General features: G+C 36.7%; 3 protein-coding genes across 3 annotated transcripts; 2 read left to right on the top strand and 1 right to left on the bottom strand.

The window, feature by feature from the left end:
• The first annotated feature begins 2102 nt into the window (after positions 1 to 2102).
• On the top strand, positions 2103 to 4540 carry LOC126678741 (inositol transporter 4). The gene is made up of 6 exons (XM_050373642.2): positions 2103 to 2414; positions 2507 to 2577; positions 2670 to 3005; positions 3084 to 3191; positions 3279 to 3884; positions 3963 to 4540. The coding sequence occupies exons 1-6, from the start codon at positions 2279 to 2281 to the stop codon at positions 4437 to 4439; spliced, it is 1734 nt and encodes a 577-aa protein (XP_050229599.1). The 5' UTR covers positions 2103 to 2278; the 3' UTR covers positions 4440 to 4540.
• A 3418-nt stretch (positions 4541 to 7958) lies between these two features.
• Positions 7959 to 10182, bottom strand: LOC126665412 (inositol transporter 4-like). The gene is made up of 3 exons (XM_050358219.1): positions 10044 to 10182; positions 8650 to 9776; positions 7959 to 8435 (listed from the first exon to the last, which is right to left on the bottom strand). Exons 1-3 carry the CDS (start codon positions 10180 to 10182, stop codon positions 7959 to 7961), a joined length of 1743 nt encoding a protein of 580 aa, XP_050214176.1.
• A 5763-nt stretch (positions 10183 to 15945) lies between these two features.
• Positions 15946 to 20352, top strand: LOC126665409 (uncharacterized). The gene has a single exon (XM_050358205.1). The coding sequence runs from the start codon at positions 15946 to 15948 to the stop codon at positions 20350 to 20352; it is 4407 nt and encodes a 1468-aa protein (XP_050214162.1).
• Positions 20353 to 21191: the final 839 nt, after the last annotated feature.

Below are 21191 nucleotides of genomic sequence, written 5' to 3'. Positions count from 1 at the left end.
AAATAATGAAGCTCGCAATTTAGTACGAAAGTTTTCTAAAATACTTTATGGAAAATATATTTTAATTTTTGGGAATTTTCTAATTTTTTATATGAAACGTCAGATTATATTCAATAATAATAAGACTACATCCACCTAAAATATATTTTCGATAAGAGATATTTAAAATATCATTTCTTATATTTTAGTTTGCCTATTGAAAGTATATTTTTTGATAATTAGGGGTGGGGGCGTTTGTAGAAACAATTAAACCCACGACCAATGAAATATCTAAGAGAGGTGGGAGGGGGATGAATTAGGTTTAATGGCTAATTAAAATTGATTAGAAAAGAAAGTGATGGAGTTAGGGTTTAGAAGAAGGCATAAACAGATTTTAGAGTGGTTCAGATTAAACACCAATCCTACATCCACTACTCAATTAAAGATTGAGATTTTTTGGTAGAAATAAACTTGATTATAAATTACAAAAGTGGTGCTTTAAAGCTAAACACCCAACTTGGAGTTTTTCCAAAGTTAAACACCTAACTTTCAACTAATTAATTTTTACAAGGGTTAATCAATAACCCACAAACTAAAACAATAAATACTCCAACTAACTAGAACAACAAGCAATCAATATGAAGAATTGATGCATAATAAATTTAAGAGAGTTTTTCGTGAGAGTTTTTAAGATTTGCAATAATTGTTCTAACTAAGCTCAAGGAGTTAGAACAAGTCCACAAAGGCTTCTTGCTGAAGTGGCCAAGTCCCATTCGTCAAATGATGAATATTCCCGTTATTTTGACTTCAAGAAACTCAGAATCCATTTTGCAAAATCCGATAGATGATCGTCTAAAGCAAGCAGACGATCGTCCATTTCCAACGGCTAGAGCATCATTCAAAATCTTCGAGGTAGACGATCGTCTTACTCTTATAGACGGTCGTCTATGAGATAGACGATCGTCTACCGGCTCGTCTACCCTTCGCATTTTTCTGAATTGTTGCAGTTTAAAATGGTGAGTTTTGAAGTGACAGACGATTGTCTAAAAGGACAGACGATCGTCTGTTACTTAAAAACAGCATAAAAACTGCTGCAAACTGACTATAAACTGCATATAGACTTGGAGCAATATTAGAAACAAATATATGCCAATTTGATTGTTTATATCAAAATTAGGAACATTAAGACGTATAGTCTAACAACCTAGCAATTGTTGCTTCTTGCTTAAACTATTTGAGTTATAACTCATTAGTTTGAAATATATTATTTTTTTTGTGAAAGAGTGCTCTTACTATATTATATTATTGTTGAAAAGAAAAACTGTATTCCTCTATTGAACATGATACAGAACATGAACATCCATATTATCCTCTGCTTTATATTTTAAACAGAAATTATTTGAATAAACCATCTTTATTCTCAATTTTGTAAGAACCTTCAATAAATGAAAATAAAGTTTTTATATAGGATTTTTTTATAAATTAATTTTACTCTTTCATTATATATTAACTTGATAATAAGGTGAATTTTTAGTAAATTCTTTGAGTAATATATTTATATATTTTATTTCTCAAAATCTATATCATACTATATCAACAAACTCGACCTACCAAAATCTTCACTAGTTAAAAATAGGATTATAGAATTAAGTAATAATAATGTATAGTATGTGGTAAGGTAACTAAAAAAACTGAATCTTGTATAATACATGCATATAGCATTATTAAAATGACTTAATTTTGTCCTAATCAAAGGACTAAATTTGTAATAACCATGCATATCATGAGTTGTGCAAGTTGTGGCTAATATAATAAGCACATACAACTAATTAGTTTCTGTTTATCCTTATCACTTTGTGGTATAAGCAAAATTACAGGCAGTTAGAGATAAGTAAAAGCATAATGGTACATGGATAAGAGAAATTATATGAGCTGAAACTAAGGAAACAACTCCACTTTGTTTCTGTCTATTGATGCCAAAAGAAAACATAATGAAACAAACTTCAACAAATTCCTACAAAATCTCAACTTGTGCACAATTGTCATAATTCTAAATTTAGTATATTTTCTGTCCTTAACTTATAATAGATTGTTGCGAAAAGATGCTATATATAGAGGCAACTCGAATCGTATCTTATCACACTTCATTTCATCCTCCAAATGAATTGAGAGCTTTTGATTTACTAACTATTTTCATCTCAATCTACATTGAGATTTGAGACTACACAATTTGTGAAGTTAAAGGACCACTTCAGCTGGTAAGTTTCTGTGTGCAGATCACAAAGTTGACAAGTTAAAAATGGGGGAAGGCGTTATTGTGAAGGCGGACAAGACGGAGTTCACAGAATGCTGGAACATGGCTTGGAAGACTCCTTACATACTCAGGCTTGCACTGTCCGCGGGCATCGGAGGATTTCTGTTTGGTTATGATACAGGTATTGTTTCTGTTTATTCATCTAATCGAATAGATGTATAATATATTCTTTATGTCAACTGAGTTTCTTTTGTTTAATTATACGAACTTTAGGTGTTATTTCTGGCGCCCTGCTTTATATTCGGGATGATTTCGAAGCTGTTGCTAAGAGTACAAAGTTACAGGTTTGTTGTTTCTACAACTATGTTGAAACGAGAAATGCTGAAACATAATTAAAACCGCGAAATGACTGACTGGTTATGTTGTTGATGAGCAGGAAACAATTGTGAGTATGGCAGTGGCAGGAGCAATTGTTGGGGCTGCAGTGGGAGGATATATGAATGATGCATTTGGGAGAAAAATGTCAATTCTGATAGCAGATGTGCTCTTCTTCTTCGGAGCCCTTGTTCAGGCTGCGGCTCCTTCTCCCGGAGTCATAATTCTGGGAAGAATACTTGTCGGTTTGGGAGTTGGAATGGCATCCATGACATCTCCTCTTTACATTTCTGAAGCTTCACCCGCCAGGATTCGAGGTGCTCTCGTCAGTACCAATGGTTTGCTCATTACAAGCGGCCAATTTCTGTCTTACCTAATCAATCTCGCCTTCACCAAGGTAAGATAAACGCTGCACATCATATATATATTCACTCTTTAAACTCTACACACCTGACCTCATTTTATTGATTCATAGGCCCCCGGAACATGGCGTTGGATGATTGGGATCGCTTGTATTCCCCCTCTAGTTCAGTTCTTCCTGATGTTATCGCTCCCCGAGTCTCCAAGATGGCTCTACAGAAAGGTCACATACTCCTGCATAAAAGTTAGCATTAAAATCATAACCTTGTTAATTCTTCGCGTTAACGAGTTTAATTATTGGTGTCAACAGAATAAGGTTGATGAAGCGAGGCAAATTTTGGAGAAAATATACGATGCTGATGAAGTTGAAAAGGAGATGAAAGCTTTATCTTCGTCCGTGGAAGCTGAAAAAGCCGCTGAAGCTGATATTGGGACTGGCGTGATAGCTAAATTAAAGAGTGCATTTGGAAACAAAGTAGTCCGCCGGGGTTTGTATGCAGGCATCACGGTTCAAGTTGCTCAGCAATTTGTGGGTATCAACACTGTCATGTACTATGCTCCCACCATAGTACAGTTTGCTGGATTTGCCTCAAATTCGGTTGCCTTGGCCCTCTCGCTCGTTACTTCTGGCCTCAACGCGCTAGGCACGCTCATTAGCATGGCTTTTGTCGACAGATACGGAAGGAGAAGGTTGATGATCATTTCCATGATTGGAATAATTACTTTCCTTGTAGCCTTATCTATTGTGTTTATGCAAGCTTCACTACATGCTCCCATGATTAGTTCAATCGAGTCTGCACATTTTGGTGCAAACTCTACCTGTTCTAAATACGCAACAGCCGCTAATCCATCGAAATGGAGTTGCATGTCTTGCTTAAAAGCCGACTGCGGATTCTGTTCAAATCCTTCCAGCACAGTAAGTTCTCTAACCATTCATCTCATTGATTTCTTAATCTCCGCAGCCCAATCTAATCCTACTGTTTTCATGGTTTAGTATCTCCCCGGAGCATGCTTGGAAGCAAGCAAGGCCTTAAAGGGTGAATGTGGGGCGGAGAAGAGAGTGTTTTTCGAGCAGGGTTGCCCAAGTAAGTTCGGATTTCTTGCAGTGATACTGCTCGGTATATACATCATAATGTACGCGCCTGGAATGGGAACCGTACCATGGATTGTCAACTCAGAGATATACCCTCTAAGGTATAGAGGGTTGGGCGGAGGCATTGCTGCAGTAGCCAATTGGTCATCCAATCTCTTAGTCAGCTCAACATACTTAACTCTCACGGAGAATCTCGGAGCTGGTGGCACATTTTTCGTGTTTGCCGCAGTTTCTTGCGTCAGTCTGTGTTTCATTTACTGGTTCGTACCAGAAACCAAAGGCCTGCAGTTTGAGCAAGTTGAGAAGATCCTGGAGGATGGCTACAAACCGAGCTTGTGCGGCGGACGAAAGAAAGACAAGGATGTTGATACAGCATAATCAAGTTTCAACACTTAATGAATTCAATTCTCAATAATATGTTAGAACTGCCTTGTTTGTACTCGTCAACATATATAAAATGTGCCTAGTTTTCTGCTTGATGTTTTGTCTCTTAAGCTTAATTTTTATGTGATGGGATTGACTATTAAGTATAGTTTATGTATTTTTAGGAATTTACATTAATTGTATATGCTCTGTTTGTTATTATTATTATTATTATTACAAATATACTTCTCCTTCTTTAAAAAAAAAAATTATTTTATACTATTACTCGTACATGTTTGGTAGTGCAAAATCGATATATGTTTTTTATTTTTCTGTAAACTCTAATTTAAAATTAATAAATTTAAATACAATACAATTGATTATTTATTATTAATAATAATTATTTAAATTAATCTTAAGTTAAGTATTTTTAGATGTATCAATTTAATTAAAAAGTAAATATTTCATAAATTAAAAATTCACAAAACTTCAAAATTCATTAATTTAGATAAAGTTTAATTTTTATCTTATTAATACTTGTAGAAATAGGAAAACAATTAATATGAAAAATTTAGAAATCTTAAAAACTTTATAACAAAAATTTAATAAATAGCATATATAAATTGAAAATTTATGAAGATAAAAATAAATTTAAAAAATAATATACTTGTAGAAATAATAAATTGTATAATTACAAAATTAAAAAATAAAATATATTGGTATTTTATATAAATTAGAAACTCATGAGAATAAATTTTCTTTAAAATAACAAACTTGGAATTCATGAGAATATTACGTGAATGATAATTTTTAAAATATTAATACTTTTTATAAATAAAGTAAGCAATTTAAAAATAATAACTTCTATAATAATAAAGTGAAAATAAAAATAAGGAGTAGATTATACAAATTGGGAACCCGTAGTAATATAAATTAATTAAATAAAAATATTTTTTAAAATAAAAATCATATAAGTAATTTATTTAAATTAAAAATTGAGATAAAATTTTTAAAATACGCTTTAAGCTCAAAATATCATCTTTATCTAAAAAACAAAAAAGCAATCACTTTTTACGATTTCATTGTTTGCTGCAATAAATAAACATTGTAAATAAATATGAAATATCTCAAAAGATACATCGATGATGCATTTCGGATGCACCTCCGATACATAGTGAATAAAACGAATTTTTTAGGTGTTCAGTGAAAGCGTTTAAGGTATTAATTGAAATGTGTGTGTTTTTAAAAAGACATAATTTTAATAATTTTGGCATGTTTTAAGCTTTTTTTTTTTGTTATTTTCTCATAAAATTCACTAGAATTATATTTTTAAAGATTATAATTTTGAAAATATAAAAAAAATAGTAATGATAATTTTTATAATAAAAATAAATATTTAGAAAATTGTTTGTATAAATTGAAAGCTAATGAGAATTTTTTTAATAATAATTGTTTGTATAAATATTTTATTACATTCAGAAAACCATTGAAAAATTATTTATTAACTTTTAGACATTAATAAGTATTTTATTTAAAATTAAAATTTATGATAATGGTTATTTAGCATAAGTGTGAGCGGAGTAGGGTCCGGGGGCCGCTCACTCAGACTTATGGCCGACTTCGGACCTGGAAAGATCTAAAAATGGAGTCGACACCTAACTCAGTTAGAAAATATTTTTTCTACCGACTGGGTAACTTGACTCGCTTATGGGGAAGATTACCGTATATCGGACCATAAATCGGATTCGTGGACATTCTGCGGAAACTCGTGTACTTGACTTATCGATTACATTCTTACTTACATAATATATTAAATTATTCTCTTCTCGATGTTCATGCAATTCATATGATAATATATTGGAAATTAAACACGTATAAAAGCAGTAGAAAAACCACATAAGACACGCATATGACTCTATTTGTACTGGCATGTGAGGCAAGTAACAAGTACTTCTAAGCATACATCTAATCATGTGATGTCTATCAGATAACAAATAATTGGCTAGTCCAAATCATTATACATGCGCAAAGCCTAAAACTAGATATCTAAGTGAGGTTTATTTTATTAAACCGTCTTAAATGTCTATACAACCTTCTAATTACATTTTTATGACAGTCTAATGATTTTTAGGTGATTTGTTGGATTTGCTGGATATGATTTCTAATTTATACGTATAATTCCTTTACTCTGTTAATATTGGATTGGACATATTTCTGAAAAGCGTTTAAACATGGCAAGATACACATGCGCAGTTGATACACATATATTTTTAAACCTTGTAGGCCGAAGTGTCTGGCACTCGATGCAATTTGGCCATCTATGCGTTCGGAATCATAACTTGGTCAGGACACGCAAGTTCTTTCTCTCGTCATACAGATCCACTGGTTTGAACTAGGGTCAATCCTGAGTTCAACAAAATTTGGAATCGCGTCTGGAAGTTCCTAGTTTTATCGGATATGGGCTTCAAGGCTCGGTTGGCTAGACATATTACAGGTGTGGGCTTTGAGGCCCAAAATAAATTTGGACAGGTTGAATACAACACATATTAAGATCCTACAACTAATTACAAAAATGTGAGCTCGGACGGGCCCAATTCCGAGTTCAAACGAAGCCGGAAACGCGAAAACAAGTTTTGATTGAAGTTTGGAGGATCTGGGAGCGATTCTGGATTGAAGAACAAGGGGGCACCACAGCGCCACAATGAGTAGCGGTGGCGGCGCCAGTGCGAGGGAGGGCTGCAGTTCGCCGTTTAGTTCTGTTTTTTATGCAACACGCTAAAAAACGCATTAAAACGACAAAAAAAAACATACTGGCAATGTACTGAAATTGATAAAACATACTAAATCAGCTGAAAAACATGTTTTTGGTGTGAAATCATGGCAATTTGAGCAATCAAACGATCAATCCCTACCAACACGGTCCCTGATGATCATGTCTTCTATCAATGACCGTTGATCTTCTTATGATCAATCATCAACTGAACCAGAAAATACAACGAGCCAGCCAACGATCGAAAAAACTATCATCAAGTTCAAAAAGACGATTGTGATTATTTCTAACGATCGTCAACTGTTTCAAATTTAAACGATTATCACGAGTGTTGGAAGTTAATGATCGTCATTTAAAAGTAATGGGCTATATTATTTGATAAAAAAATTATGACAACTGTAATGTCTTCATTCGATAGCGAATCCATAAGGGTGGACCAATTATCAAGTCGAGACAATATATTGAACCGGGCTCTCTTAATTTGAAATAAATTGTCTTCAAAATGTTAGATGAATAATTTCACAAAAATAGTATAGATCATTATTTTCATAAAATTAATTTATAACTTAGTTCTAAAAAATGATGAATAAATAATTGTCTTAATCAATCAAAATGAAGTAATTCCTAATTGGTATGAGTGTTGGTAATAATAATGTATGAAGAAAATATTAATAATTGAGTACAATAATAGAAAGAATAATAAACAGTCCGGCTTTAGGAGCAATATCTACAAGAAGCAAGAAAAATGTAAATTTGGATATGAATTAATTAAGTATTTCAAAATCTTCTGAAGATTTTCTTCTAAATGCTGATGGCCTGAACCCACTTTTCAGCATCTTCTCAACCTCTTCAAACTGTAAACCTTTGGTTTCAGGTACTAAGAAGTAAATCGCTACGAGTCCTAGAAAAGTAACTCCTGCGAAAAACAGGAACGCCCCGGCAACTGTAAAAGTATTTGCCATTGAAAGAAATGATAAACTGACAATCAGGTTTGAAGTCCAGTTAGCCACTGCAGCTATTCCTCCTCCCACCCCTCTGTATCGTATCGGATAAATCTCGGAGTTTATGATCCACGGCGCAGTCCCCATTCCGGGCGAGTAGAAGATTATGTAGAATCCAAGAATTACTACTGCAAGATACCCTACTCTGCTCGGACAGCCCGTCTCAAACCATACCCTCCGAGTCGCCTGGCATTCCCGTCTTAACGCCTTGCTTGAAACAACGCATGATCCAGGATGGTACTGAATGAACATAACAAAACTAATTAATTTAACTACTAGAAAACAGAGAATTACCGACAGAAATTTTTTGATTTAACGACGGATTTTAGCCTTTTATCAACGGAAAACTTAATTTACCGACGGATTTCAGCCGTTAACGACGGAAAAATCTGTTGCTAAAATGCAGTTTTCTAGTCAATTGAATCAATAATGCAGGATGTAATTAAAAGGAAACGAACTTAACTGTATTGGCATTAGCACAGAATCCACATTGTGCTTTGAGACAATCCATGCAGTCCCATTTGGTTGTATTCTTTTCTTTGATGTAACTGGGACAAGTTGCATTAGCACCAAATCTATAAGACTCTCGGGGGCTAACATGGGGGGCGTGAGTTGAAGCTTCTTGAAAAACAACGGCTAAGGACACGAGGAAGAAAATCATTCCAAGCAGGGAGATAATCATCAACCTTCTCCTCCCGTATCGATCCACGAAGATCATGCTAATGATGGAACCAATTGCATTCAGTCCTGAAGTAACGAGCGAGAGGCTTAACGCCATGGATTTGGAAGCGAATCCAGCGAACTGAACTATAGTGGGAGCGTAGTACATCACAGTATTAATGCCTCCGAATTGCTGAACAACCTGAACCGCAATGCCTGCATACAGACCTCTGCGAACAATGGTGTCTTTGAATGCTCCTCTGACTTTAGAGATGATATCTTTTCCGATAGAAGCTTCCATTTCCCTTTCGAGTTCAATGGATTCCAACATAGCCCTTATCTCCTCTTCGACTTCTTCCGCAGGATAGAGTCTCTCGAGGATAAGTCTGGCCTCTTTAACCTTGTTCTCTCGGAAAAGCCATCGAGGGGATTCAGGAAGAGAAAGCATCACCATAAACTGAATCAGAGCGGGAACAGCGCCAACGCCCAGCATCCAACGCCAAGTTCCTGGTATCCGGGTGAAGGCGAGATTGATGAGGTACGACAAGAATTGGCCTCCGGTGATGAGAAAACCGTTGGTGCTGACGAGAGCTCCTCTAATTCTGGCGGGGGAAGCTTCCGATATGTAGAGAGGCGAAGTCATGGATGCGGATCCTACTCCCAGACCGACAAGAAATCTTCCGAGAATAATGAGCCAAGGAGCGTGTGCAAATGCCATCACAATGGCACCTACAAAGAACACCACATCTGATCCCAATATAGCCTTTTTCCTACCGAACCTGTCATTGAAATATCCCCCAAATGCTGCACCTATGATAGCTCCTCCCACACACATGCTCACTATCACTTCCTGCAAAATAATGCTCTTCCCAACCTCCTCAAAATCCTCTTTAATGTAAAGTAGGGCACCAGAAATAACCCCTATACATGCCAAGTACACATTAATTTCATAAGGTTACCGGATTGTTGCATGGTTGTACAATTTTTTCTTGACCACATCTATAGTTCCGTAACTGTTTTATAAAAAAGTTATAGTTCGATAACCAATTTGTATCTTTTTATAGTTCGGTAACTGTTCTGTAAAAGTTCGATTACCATTTGACAATCTTTTAAAATTCGATAACCATTTTGCAAAAATGCCATAGTTTGTTAACGCAAAAATATATATTTGTGTAATAATATATGTACCTGTATCATAACCAAACAAGAGACCTCCGATGCCTGCCGATAGCGCCAGTCTTGTAATATAAGGAGTTCTCCATGACACTTTCCAACATTCATTAAATGCACCATCTTCTGGTCTTGAAACTGCTCCTACTTCAGCCATTTTTCTTTTTATCTAATTAATTCCTCAACTCTTTTCAATTATTATCCTAAAAAAATTCTTCTTTTCTACAACACAAATTTTTAATACTAGCCTCACTTGCTATATTAAATCAAAGTTTAAACATTAAAAATTTAACTTATGTCACCTTAAGTTCTTCGTCAAGTGATTGTTGCAAGAGTTTAGGCTTTTGAATTTCTTTCTCATATAGTATTATGGCAAGATTTTCATAAATAAAAAGACGATTGTACGCAAATATTATAACGTAATCTTTCAAATTATTGTGTAAAATCAATACAAGAGAATTTAATATAGAAGCTAGATAGCTAGCTATTATGATTTTTTGTAGTATTTTTTTTTTGGTAAGATTTTTTTGTAGTATTAAACTAAATGTGATTCAACTAAATATAGATGGGATTGTATTATCAATGATTTAGAGGCTTCACACATTTTCTGCAAATTCTGTTGTCAAAAATACAATTATATATTGGGTACATGAAATAATATACTAAGAATTAAATGCCACTATCAGAAATGCCAAACCGTAAAATTAATGTAGCTAAAACTCTACCATGCAATTATAAACAGTTGGATAATTAGTTATGAATTAGAGAAAATTAAGGCCTCTCATATTTTTAAGTTGTGCACATTACAGCTTTGCTTACTTTTATAAGACAAAGTTATCCTAACTTCTTTACTAATACGGAAAGCCCTAGTGGTTATGTGCTATGATTTTTAACTTTTGATAGTTTTTCTTTCATGAAAACGTTAAAATTATATGGAAAAGATAATTACAAATGTCCATTAAAATTTAATTAAATATGTTAAAAATTATTTCATAATAGCTAGATATCAATTTTCAATTAATTTCTGTGGTGAGTGGTTAAAAAAATAACTAATATATTCCAAAACATTAGTAACTCTAGTAAGATTTCTAGAAATATTACTAGAGTTGCTAATATTTAATTTAATGAGCGGTATCTATTATCTATGAGAGTTGTAGATTTGTTAGGCCACTAGTAAGTGACGTAGACGCTCTAAATCAAACCTAGCGTTACTGTATAACTTCCATAATATGTATATGAGGAGATTATCCACTTCAACCATTGATAATCTTCATATTAATATAATTAGGCTAATTTGCTTTTAGTTAAATCTTTTTAAGTCTAAATTTTATCATTTTTACTTAGTGTGCATTCTCCTTTATATAAAGAATTACCAAATAGCCATTTTTAACCAATATATTTATATAATTAAGACAATTAAAAGAGCATTTTCATTGGTTCTTATTTTGAATAAAATATTTTTGAAATTTAAATATTTACATCTCTTATAATTATGACCAAACCTTTTAAATTTTATAATTATGTTCAATTTGAAAAGACTTTTTTGTAATTATGACCAAAATTTTTGATTTTATTTTTTAGATCCAAACATTTGCGTATTTATCAATTGCGACCAAACATTCATAGTCGTTCTCTTTAGGGTTAATTACATATAAAATCACCACCTTTACACGAATTTTCAAAAATAACACGACCTTTAAAACGTGTCAATTCAGGGCATCACCTTTCATTTCTTTTCAAAAACAACATGGTCACGTTTTTTGATAAAATTTTGCTGACTTGGACAGCCGATGAGAATGCCACGTGTCACGTCACGTCAGCAAAAATGCCACTAAAAATGTGTCCGTGTTATTTTTGAAAAGAAATGAAAGGTGGTGCCCTGAATTGCCACGTTTTAAAGGTCGTGTTATTTTTGCAATTTCGTGTAAAAGTGGTGATTTTATATGTAATTAACCCTTCTCTTTAAAAGTTAGACAACTTTTTTCAATAAACGTTGGTTACATTTCTTTATGCTATTTTTTGAAATTAGTTCGTAATTAATAAAAAAATATAAGGTTTCAGTTTAAAAAAATAAAATTAAAAATTTTGGACACAGATATAAGAAAAATCTTTTAAAATTTGACATAATTTTTTTTTGATGAATAAAAGGTTTATTAAAAGTCAAGTGGCAAATTCCACTGCTCAAAGAGCTTACGCCACTTAAGGCTACGACTCTGAGGGAGGAGAAAACAAGCTAAGAGAGAAAAAAATATAATCCAAATTTCTATACAAGTCTGAATCCGAATAAACAAACCTAGGATGCATACATTTGTAAAAGAATGCTACGTTATGTAAGCACCAAAAGACCACTTCATCCGAGTTAGACACTTGACTCTGAAAAATTCAGATATTGTGACACTTCCAAATCTCTCAAATAAATACGAACCATGTCGTTGTCCATAGTTTACAGAAACCAATCGAAATAATGGAAACCCACTGAAAGAAAAAAAATCTTTAAAGGAGTTGGGCATGACCCAAACTATACCAAGCTTCTAAAATCGCGACGATCGTATGTTAATCGTCCAAACCCTAATCTGAAGATTTTTTTTCTTCTCTGGATGTTTCCATTTCATTTCAAATGACTTTTTATTTCTATACTATATATAAAAGTACGGATGGGGGAGCACAAACAAATTTACTGAATAATCCTTTTCAGTTTACTACTAAATAAAGGTTTTATAGTCATTAACTAATTAGTTATTTAATTAATCACTATTGTAATTAAAGTCCTAATTAGAATAGGTAGCTAAATTATCTCCAATTTAGTTTTTAGCATGTAAAAAATAACTAAATAGTCTCCAAATTAGTAGGAATACCTATCTTTTAGTTTGATTAAACTGCAGAATTAAAATACTGTATTTGGTCAATATAATATTATTTAAATTTCTATCTTATTATTTTTAAAGATATTATTAATAAAATTAAGTTAATTATTTAATTATGGTTATTATAAATTCAAAAGAAGAATAAATTCAGTATAGAAAAAAATTTAATAACCAAATATATTATATTTATTTTTACAAAAATTCTTAACTAATTTAATATTAATTATAAATAAAAAATTGATATAATTATAATAAATTTACTAATATGTTAATTGACGAGTTACGTTACGAGCCACGTGCATAGCACATAATGCGAAACTAGTATATATATATATATATATATATATATATATATATATATATATATATATATATATATACGGCTATTTGACAACTTTAATCCTTTACTACTTTAATCAATACTATTCTTTTTTTTAACTTTACTTTTAATCAAACGATCGATAATTATTTAAATTCCAACGGTTACGTATTAATTATAACCAAATAAATGATAATAATCCGCAACTATTATTTTCCGTCGATAATTTTTTAATTGCAATTCCCGAAAATTAATATTTTATTTACTAATTTAGGACTTTAACTTTATTTTAATAGCTTTTCTAACCACTTCCCTTAGTCCCAATCTTACTTTCTTCATTCGTTATAAATTTCCAAAATTTTCATATTGAAATTTCTTAACCGACCTTCTCAGGTATTATTTACTTTAATTCTTCCGATAAGTTTTCTATTTCTGCCACTTTGGCGATCCCAAACGTGACACGTGGTCCAATCAGGTAACTTGGACTTACTGGGTATTACAGATGATATATAATCCTTTTCTTAATCCAATCCAACAAAAACCGTCTGATTCCGACATTAAACGAAGAAACCCTGAGCTAATGAAGTTGGCATGTAATTTGGAGAAGATGAAATGATATTTTTGATATCTGGATTGTTCTTATGGTTTCAATTCATATCTCATGCTTTATATACCTTGGTCAATGTGTTGTCTTGGTTCCTCCTCTTTTTCCTTAAAGCAATTACTTCTCATATCTTTTCTTTTATTCAAACGATCAAATACTCGCTTTAACTCAACACAAATGAACAAACCCGAAACAGCACATGAACCGAGTAGATCACGCCGAGAAACCAACCCAACTAATCGACCAGAACGCATAACTAACAGCATGCGTAGAAGTAGTACCATCTCGGCCGCACCGAGCACCATATATACCATCTCGGTCACCGAATGCCATACATAAAAGTACCATCTCGGTCACCGAATGCCATACATAAAAGTACCATCTCGGTCTAACCACACACCATAAAATACCATCTCGGTTCCACCCGAGCTCACCTTCAACAAAACACAACGACAAACTTGTCAGGACGTACCCTGACATTCCAGACAACATCTGCACAGACAAAGAGAACGAAATCAGGTCTGTCGGTCCAGACAAACAGAAACAACACACATAGTATAAAAAGCTAAGGAAAAGTAGGTAAAAAGGTTAATTCTCTTTTTCTCTCAACTCTTAACTACCTTTCACTTCTTCTTCTTTCTCTCACTAAACGGTTACTAATTTGACCGTCGGAGTGGTTTGCCGAAATCCCCTTCCGGCATCCTTCTCACGGTTGTGCTGTGCCTTTCAGGTGTAGCTGTGAAGCTGTCGTCAGACCGGAACGTCGCTGCTGGTTCACAAGTTATCATTTGGCGCCGTCTGTGGGAAAGAAAGTTAGAAAGTTTCCCCCTTTCTAGTCTACCAGGAAAAAGTAGGATGAGCAGAGTAGAAGGAGAGGATCCTGGCACTGGAGACAATAGCACACTCAGCAATAGAATGGGAGAAGGGCTCAACGCGCCGCCACGAAGAGCCACGGGGGAAAGTTCGTTCTGCCCGGCCACAACGTCAGGAGGTGGTATCCATCCTGGCACTACATCGGGAGTCACCACCCAATACCCGTGGGGAATGCCACTACCGGGAAACGTTCCCCCCACATCATACTTCACTCCCACACAACAAACCACCCAAAATTTTTCACTAAGACCGGGCATGACCCCCATCAACCTCTCATTCACTCCAAACACCACCCCGATTCCCAGACCTACCACCGAAACTCCAAACCCCACGCCAGCACAAATCCAAGAATACATCGAATTTCACACTCGGCAACTGGCCTTCCTTCAACAAGTACAACATGCCCACGCTCAGCCAGCGACCGTAGCAACATCCCAAGGAAACATTACCACCCCACCATACATTCCAACCGCACCACCCCATCCACAAGAATTTTACCAAGGCCGGACAACACCCGAGGAAACAAACCACGAGAAAAACCCACGTGAACAAAATGCGAAGGAAACACAAGGAATACTAGCCGGGCACAAATCCCCGGAAGGACCGAAGAAAACACCCAAACGAGTTGAAATCGAAGAGAGCGTTCACAGCTCGGGAGCCGAGTCACCAAAGAAAAAGAACCTAGAGCAAGAAATTACCGAAAGGGTTAGAACTGAAATGGAAAAATTCAGGAAAAAAGAACCAAGAAACACAAGTTTCTTAAACATCGGGAACCCACTGTCAGCCGAGATACGGGAGGAACCTTTCCCCTTAAACTACAAAACACCGCAGTTAGACGACTACAATGGAACAGGGGATCCGGTCACACACTTGAGCTGTTTCCAAGTAGTCATGATGGTACAAAGTTTGTCTGAAGCCGCGGTCTGCAAGCTTTTTCCAACAACCCTAAAGGGACCGGCAGCAATCTGGTATCAAAGTCTGAAAGAAGGCTCTATTCATAGTTTTGACGAGCTAGCAAAAGCCTTCCGAACTCATTTTGCACCGAGCATACAGCGAAAGAAAAAGTCCAGCGACCTAAAGCTCTGCTACCAGAAACCGGGAGAAAGTTTACAGAGCTACATTGCCAGATTCAATGCCGAGGCAGTCGAAGTAGGAAATTTGAACGACGATACCGTGATAGACGCAATGAAGGACAACACGACGATGATGGCCTTCAGGGATAACCTGATAACAAATCTGGTGCAAACTTACTCCTAGCTTATGGACCGAGCATGGAATTACATAAACCTGGACGAGGAACAACGACGAAAAGCCGCACAAACCACAACACAGTTCCAAACACCAAGGCCTATTTTCAATCAGCCAGCAAGGCAAGAGCGGTTCAGACCACGAAACCAACAACAAGCTAGCCCACAACGAACAGAGCCACATCGACCAGTAAAAGTGGAAGACCAAGCCTTCATCCCACTTAACACACTGAGATCACACATCCTAATGTGGATACAGAACAACAATGAACCAGTAAGGTACCCACCCAAGCTTCAGCATGAGGGAGACAGGAAGAAATATTGCCAATTTCACGATGGCCATGGCCATGTCACAGATGAATGTGGAAGCCTAAAGAAAGAAATTGATCGACTGGTGCAAGTCGGTCGTTTAAAAGATTTTGTCGCACAAAACAAGAATTATAGCTCAGGAGGAAATTACCGGGGCGAGCATAGTGGAAAAAGAGAGGAAGCACCACCCGCCAAGAGACAAAATGTATCGGGTGTAATAAACACCATAGCAGGTGGTATGGCCGACCCCGAATACAGACGAGGAAGACGCAAAAGGCAGAAAATAGTGATGAACATATCAGCAGCTAAACCCCTACCCGAAGTTCGTTTCAACAGAACTGACGGCGAAGGAATAGATTTTCCACACCAAGACCCTTTGGTAATCTCAGGTCTAATCGAAAACTTCTGGGTAATGAGGCAACTGATCGACGAAGGGAGCTCGGTTAACCTCATCACAAAACAGGCATACCTCGGAATAGGATGCTCTATCCTAAATCTCAAACCGGTCAAAACCCCGCTAGTCGGACTAGGAGGAACACCGGTACAAGCAGAAGGGGTGGCGGAACTGACGGTAGAAGTGGGAAAAGAAAATGGCTCACCAGGAGGAGGCCTAGTCGGTACCACCAAGAAATTCAAAACACTATTCATGGTCGTCGACATGCCACTTGCTTACAACGTCATACTCGGCAGACCAATGTTATACAACACCGGGGCAGTCACATGCATCAAATATTTGTGTATGAAAATACCGACCGAAGCAGGAGTGGTGGTAGTAAAAGGAAGGCAAGACATAGCCAAGCAATGCTACTTGGTATCAATGAAAGGAGTATCAGAAACCTTGGCCATAGAAACAATGGAGATACCAGACTCGGACGAAGGCAAGCTCGAACCGCATGGAAAGTTAGAAAAAGTAAATCTGGCAGGAATAACGCCAAGATCGGTCCAAATAGGGGCAGCACTGCCCAAACTGATAAAACGAGAGATAACCGACATGCTGATCAGAAACGAAGTCGAATTCGTCAACACCCCGGGCGAGATAGAAGGAGTTGATCCGGCAATAATATCACATAAGCTAAATGTTGACCCAAAACACAAGCCAATCAAACAAAAGAAAAGAGCCTTTGCAGTAGACAGACAAATCGCTATCAAAGCCGAAGTAGACAAATTGTTCGCAGCAGGGTTTATCAGAAGAGTGTACTACCCGGAGTGGCTATCAAACGTAGTGCTCATAAAAAAGCCGAATGGAAAATGGAGATTATGCATAAATTTCACAGATCTAAATCGAGCATGTCCAAAGGATAGCTACCCCCTGCCAAATATTGACCAGCTGGTCGACTCAACCAGTGGCTACGAAGTCTACTCGTTCATCGACGCAGCCCAGGGATATCACCAGATTCCAATGCACAAAGAAGATGAAGAAAAAACAAGCTTTGTAACCGACAGCGGCACATATTGCTACAAACAAATGCCATTCGGATTAAAAAATGCGGGAGCAACCTACCAGCGACTAATGAACTTCGTGTTCAAAGACCAGATCGGTCGAAACATGGAAGTTTATGTCGACGACATCATTGTCAATTCCAAAAAAGTAGAAGACCACGCAAATGACCTGGAAGAAGTCTTCACTAAGCTAAAAAAATACAAACTCAAGCTCAATCCAGATAAATGCGCATTCGGAGTCCCAGCGGGAAAATTCCTCGGATATCTCATCTCCCAAAAATGCATCAAAGTAAACCCGGAAAAAACAAAGGCAATCTTGGACATGAAGGCACCAAAGTCGACCAAAGAGGTTCAGAAGCTCAACGGTAGAATCACGGCCCTCGGTCGATTCGTGTCCAACTCGGCCAAGAGATGTCTTCCATTCTTTAAAACATTAAGAAACGTGCAAAAATTCGAATGGAATGAAGAATGTCAACAGTTTTTCGAAGAACTCAAGAAGTTCCTAAGTTCGCCGCCACTTCTCGGACGACCCGAAGCAGGAGAGACACTATATCTATACCTGAGCGTCACAAACGAAACAGTGGCGTCGGTACTGGTCAAGGAAGAGAAAACCGAGCAGGAATCGGTGTACTACACAAGCAAAGTGCTAAAGGGGCCCGAGCTCAGATATAGCAAAATCGAAAAATTTGCATTGGCTTTAGTCCTGACAGTTGAAAAACTAAAAAGATACTTCCAGGCTCACACGGTAATAGTCCGAACAAACCAACTCTTGAGGAAAGCACTCGCAAGACCAGAAACGTCAGGACGGTTAATCAACTGGTCGGTCATGATAGGATCATACGACATCAAATACGAACCACGAACAGCAATGAAAGCTCAAATAATGGCCGACTTTGTAGCAGAAACCACAACACACGACCAACCCACCGAGGTGGACAAGGGTTTGGTCAGCTGGACATTGCAAGTAGATGGGGCATCAAACACAGCCGGAGCAGGAGCAGGCATGATTCTAAGAGGACCACACAAGATAAAAATGCAAAATTCAATCCATCTCAATTTCCCGACCACCAATAATGCAGCAGAGTACGAAGCTTTGATATGCGGATTAAGAATGGCAATGGTAGTGAAAACCGAGTACATCAAGATTCAGAGCGACTCTAAATTGGTTGTCAACCAAGTACTTGATCTGTACGAAGTAAAGGATCCAGAAATGAAAAAGTATGTGGACCGGGTTAAAGAGCTACTCGCAAACATCACCGAAGAAGGTGGAAAATGGGAACTAGAACAAATACCCAGAGAGGAAAACACAGAAGCAGACACACTGGCAAAAGCCGGAGCAGCCAAAGATACAATACCAGGCGTGCCGTGCTCGATACAAAATTTCACCAGTGTCCAGAATCCTGAAGCAACATTCCTCATTAACCCAATGGATCAGTGGATGGAGCACATCATATCATACATCGAAAACGGGATCCTACCCGAAGATAACAAAGAAGCAAGAAAGGTCAAAAGACGAGCACCACATTTCTCATACCGAGACGGAACGCTCTACAGAAAATCATTTTCACACCCCTGGTCCAGATGTCTCACAATGGAAGAAGGAAAATATGTCCTAGCCGAGATACACGAAGGGCTATGTGGAAGCCACATTTCACACCTGGCACTCTGTCGAAAGGTCGTCTTGCAAGGATATTATTGGCCGACACTGGCACAAGATGCAGAAAATCTGGTACGTAAGTGTGAAAAGTGCCAATACCACCAAAACGTGCACCATCAACCAACAACCGAGCAAAGTCCAATAATAAGCCCTTGGCCATTCAGCATATGGGGAATAGACATAGTCGGCCCTTTCCCAACAGCAAGCGGGCAGAGAAAATTCCTAATAGTAGCAGTAGACCATTTCTCAAAATGGGTAGAAGCCGAAGCTGTTTCTACCATAACAGAAGCACGAGTACGAAGTTTTGTCCGAAGAGAAATCATCTGTCGCTTCGGGATCCCAAAGATCATCATAACTGACAACGGAAAGCAATTCGACAACAAAAACTTCAGAGAATTCTGCGCAGAAAAAAACATCGATCTAAGGTTCACATCAGTTACTCACCCACAAAGCAACGGGATGACCGAAGTAACCAATCGAACCATTGTCAACGGTTTAAAAAGGCGTCTAGACGACGCAAAAGGTCGATGGGCCGACAAGCTGCACAGTGTCTTATGGTCGTACCGAACCACACCAAAAGCGGGCACAGGAAGAACCCCATATAGTCTAACTTATGGGTGTGAGGCAATGGTACCGGTAGAGATAGGCATGCCAACCATCAGAGTCCAATATTTCGACGAGCAACAAAACGAAGAAAGTATCAGGCTCTGCCTCGACCTGCTTGAGGAACGAAGAGAGCAAGCCTTGCTACACATAGAAACATACAAACAAAGAATGGCAACGTATCACAACAAAAGGGTCAAACCCCTAACATTTGAAATTGGAGATCTCGTACTAAGACGAGCCGATATAACAAAAGGCAACGCGGGAGTATCTAAACTCGGAGCTAACTGGGAAGGACCCTACCAAGTAAAAAAAGTAGGGAAAGGAGGAGCCTATTACCTAACCTATATGTCAGGGCGAGACCTGCCAAGAACCTGGAATGCCAGAGTTCTTAAACGATTTTACCAGTAGACAACATTCAGGTTATTGAGTCTGTCAGGGGTTTTTTCACTTGCATTTTAGTCAAAGATGGTTGTAGGCAAAAATGCAAGTTTTTCCCCTATCAATAAAGAAAAAAGAAAAGAAACAACCGAGTCAAACCATAGCATAACAAAATTCAAAGCTATTGCTTAAAACCGAGTTAAGTCATAACTTAACAGAATTCAAAGCTATTGCTGAAAACCGAGTTAAGTCATAACTTAACAGAATTCAAAGCTATTGCTTAAAACCGAGTTAAGTCATAACTTAACAGAATTCAAAGCTATTGCTTAAAACCGAGTTAAGTCATAACTTAACAGAATTCAAAGCTATTGCTTAAAACCGAGTTAAGTCATAACTTAACAGAATTCAAAGCTATTGCTTAAAACCGAGTTAAGTCATAACTTAACAGAATTCAAAGCTATTGCTTAAAACCGAGTTAAGTCATAACTTAACAGAATTCAAAGCTATCGCTTAAAACCGAGTTAAGTCATAACTTAACAGAATTCAAAGCTATCGCTTAAAACCGAGTTAAGTCATAACTTAACAGAATTCAAAGCTATCGCTTAAAACCGAGTTAAGTCATAACTTAACAGAATCCAAAGCCATCGCTTAAACCGAGTTAAGCCATAGCTTATACAGAATTTGAAGCTATTGAACCGAGTTAAGCCATAGCTTATCAAAATTTGAATTTATTAATCAAAACCGAGTCAGGCCATATTTTAACAAAAATTAGAAGTTAGTGCTTAAAGCCGGGCTAAGATATAACTCGAAACAATCCTTGCAAACCGAGCTAAAAAAATCTCTCAACACAGCCTAATAAATCATTCAAA

Source organism: Mercurialis annua, linkage group LG1-X (genome assembly GCF_937616625.2).
Source record: "Mercurialis annua linkage group LG1-X, ddMerAnnu1.2, whole genome shotgun sequence".
Taxonomy (NCBI): domain Eukaryota; kingdom Viridiplantae; phylum Streptophyta; class Magnoliopsida; order Malpighiales; family Euphorbiaceae; genus Mercurialis; species Mercurialis annua.
Note: the sequence above shows the minus strand (reverse complement) of the source record. Positions and strands in the feature narration are given on the sequence as shown.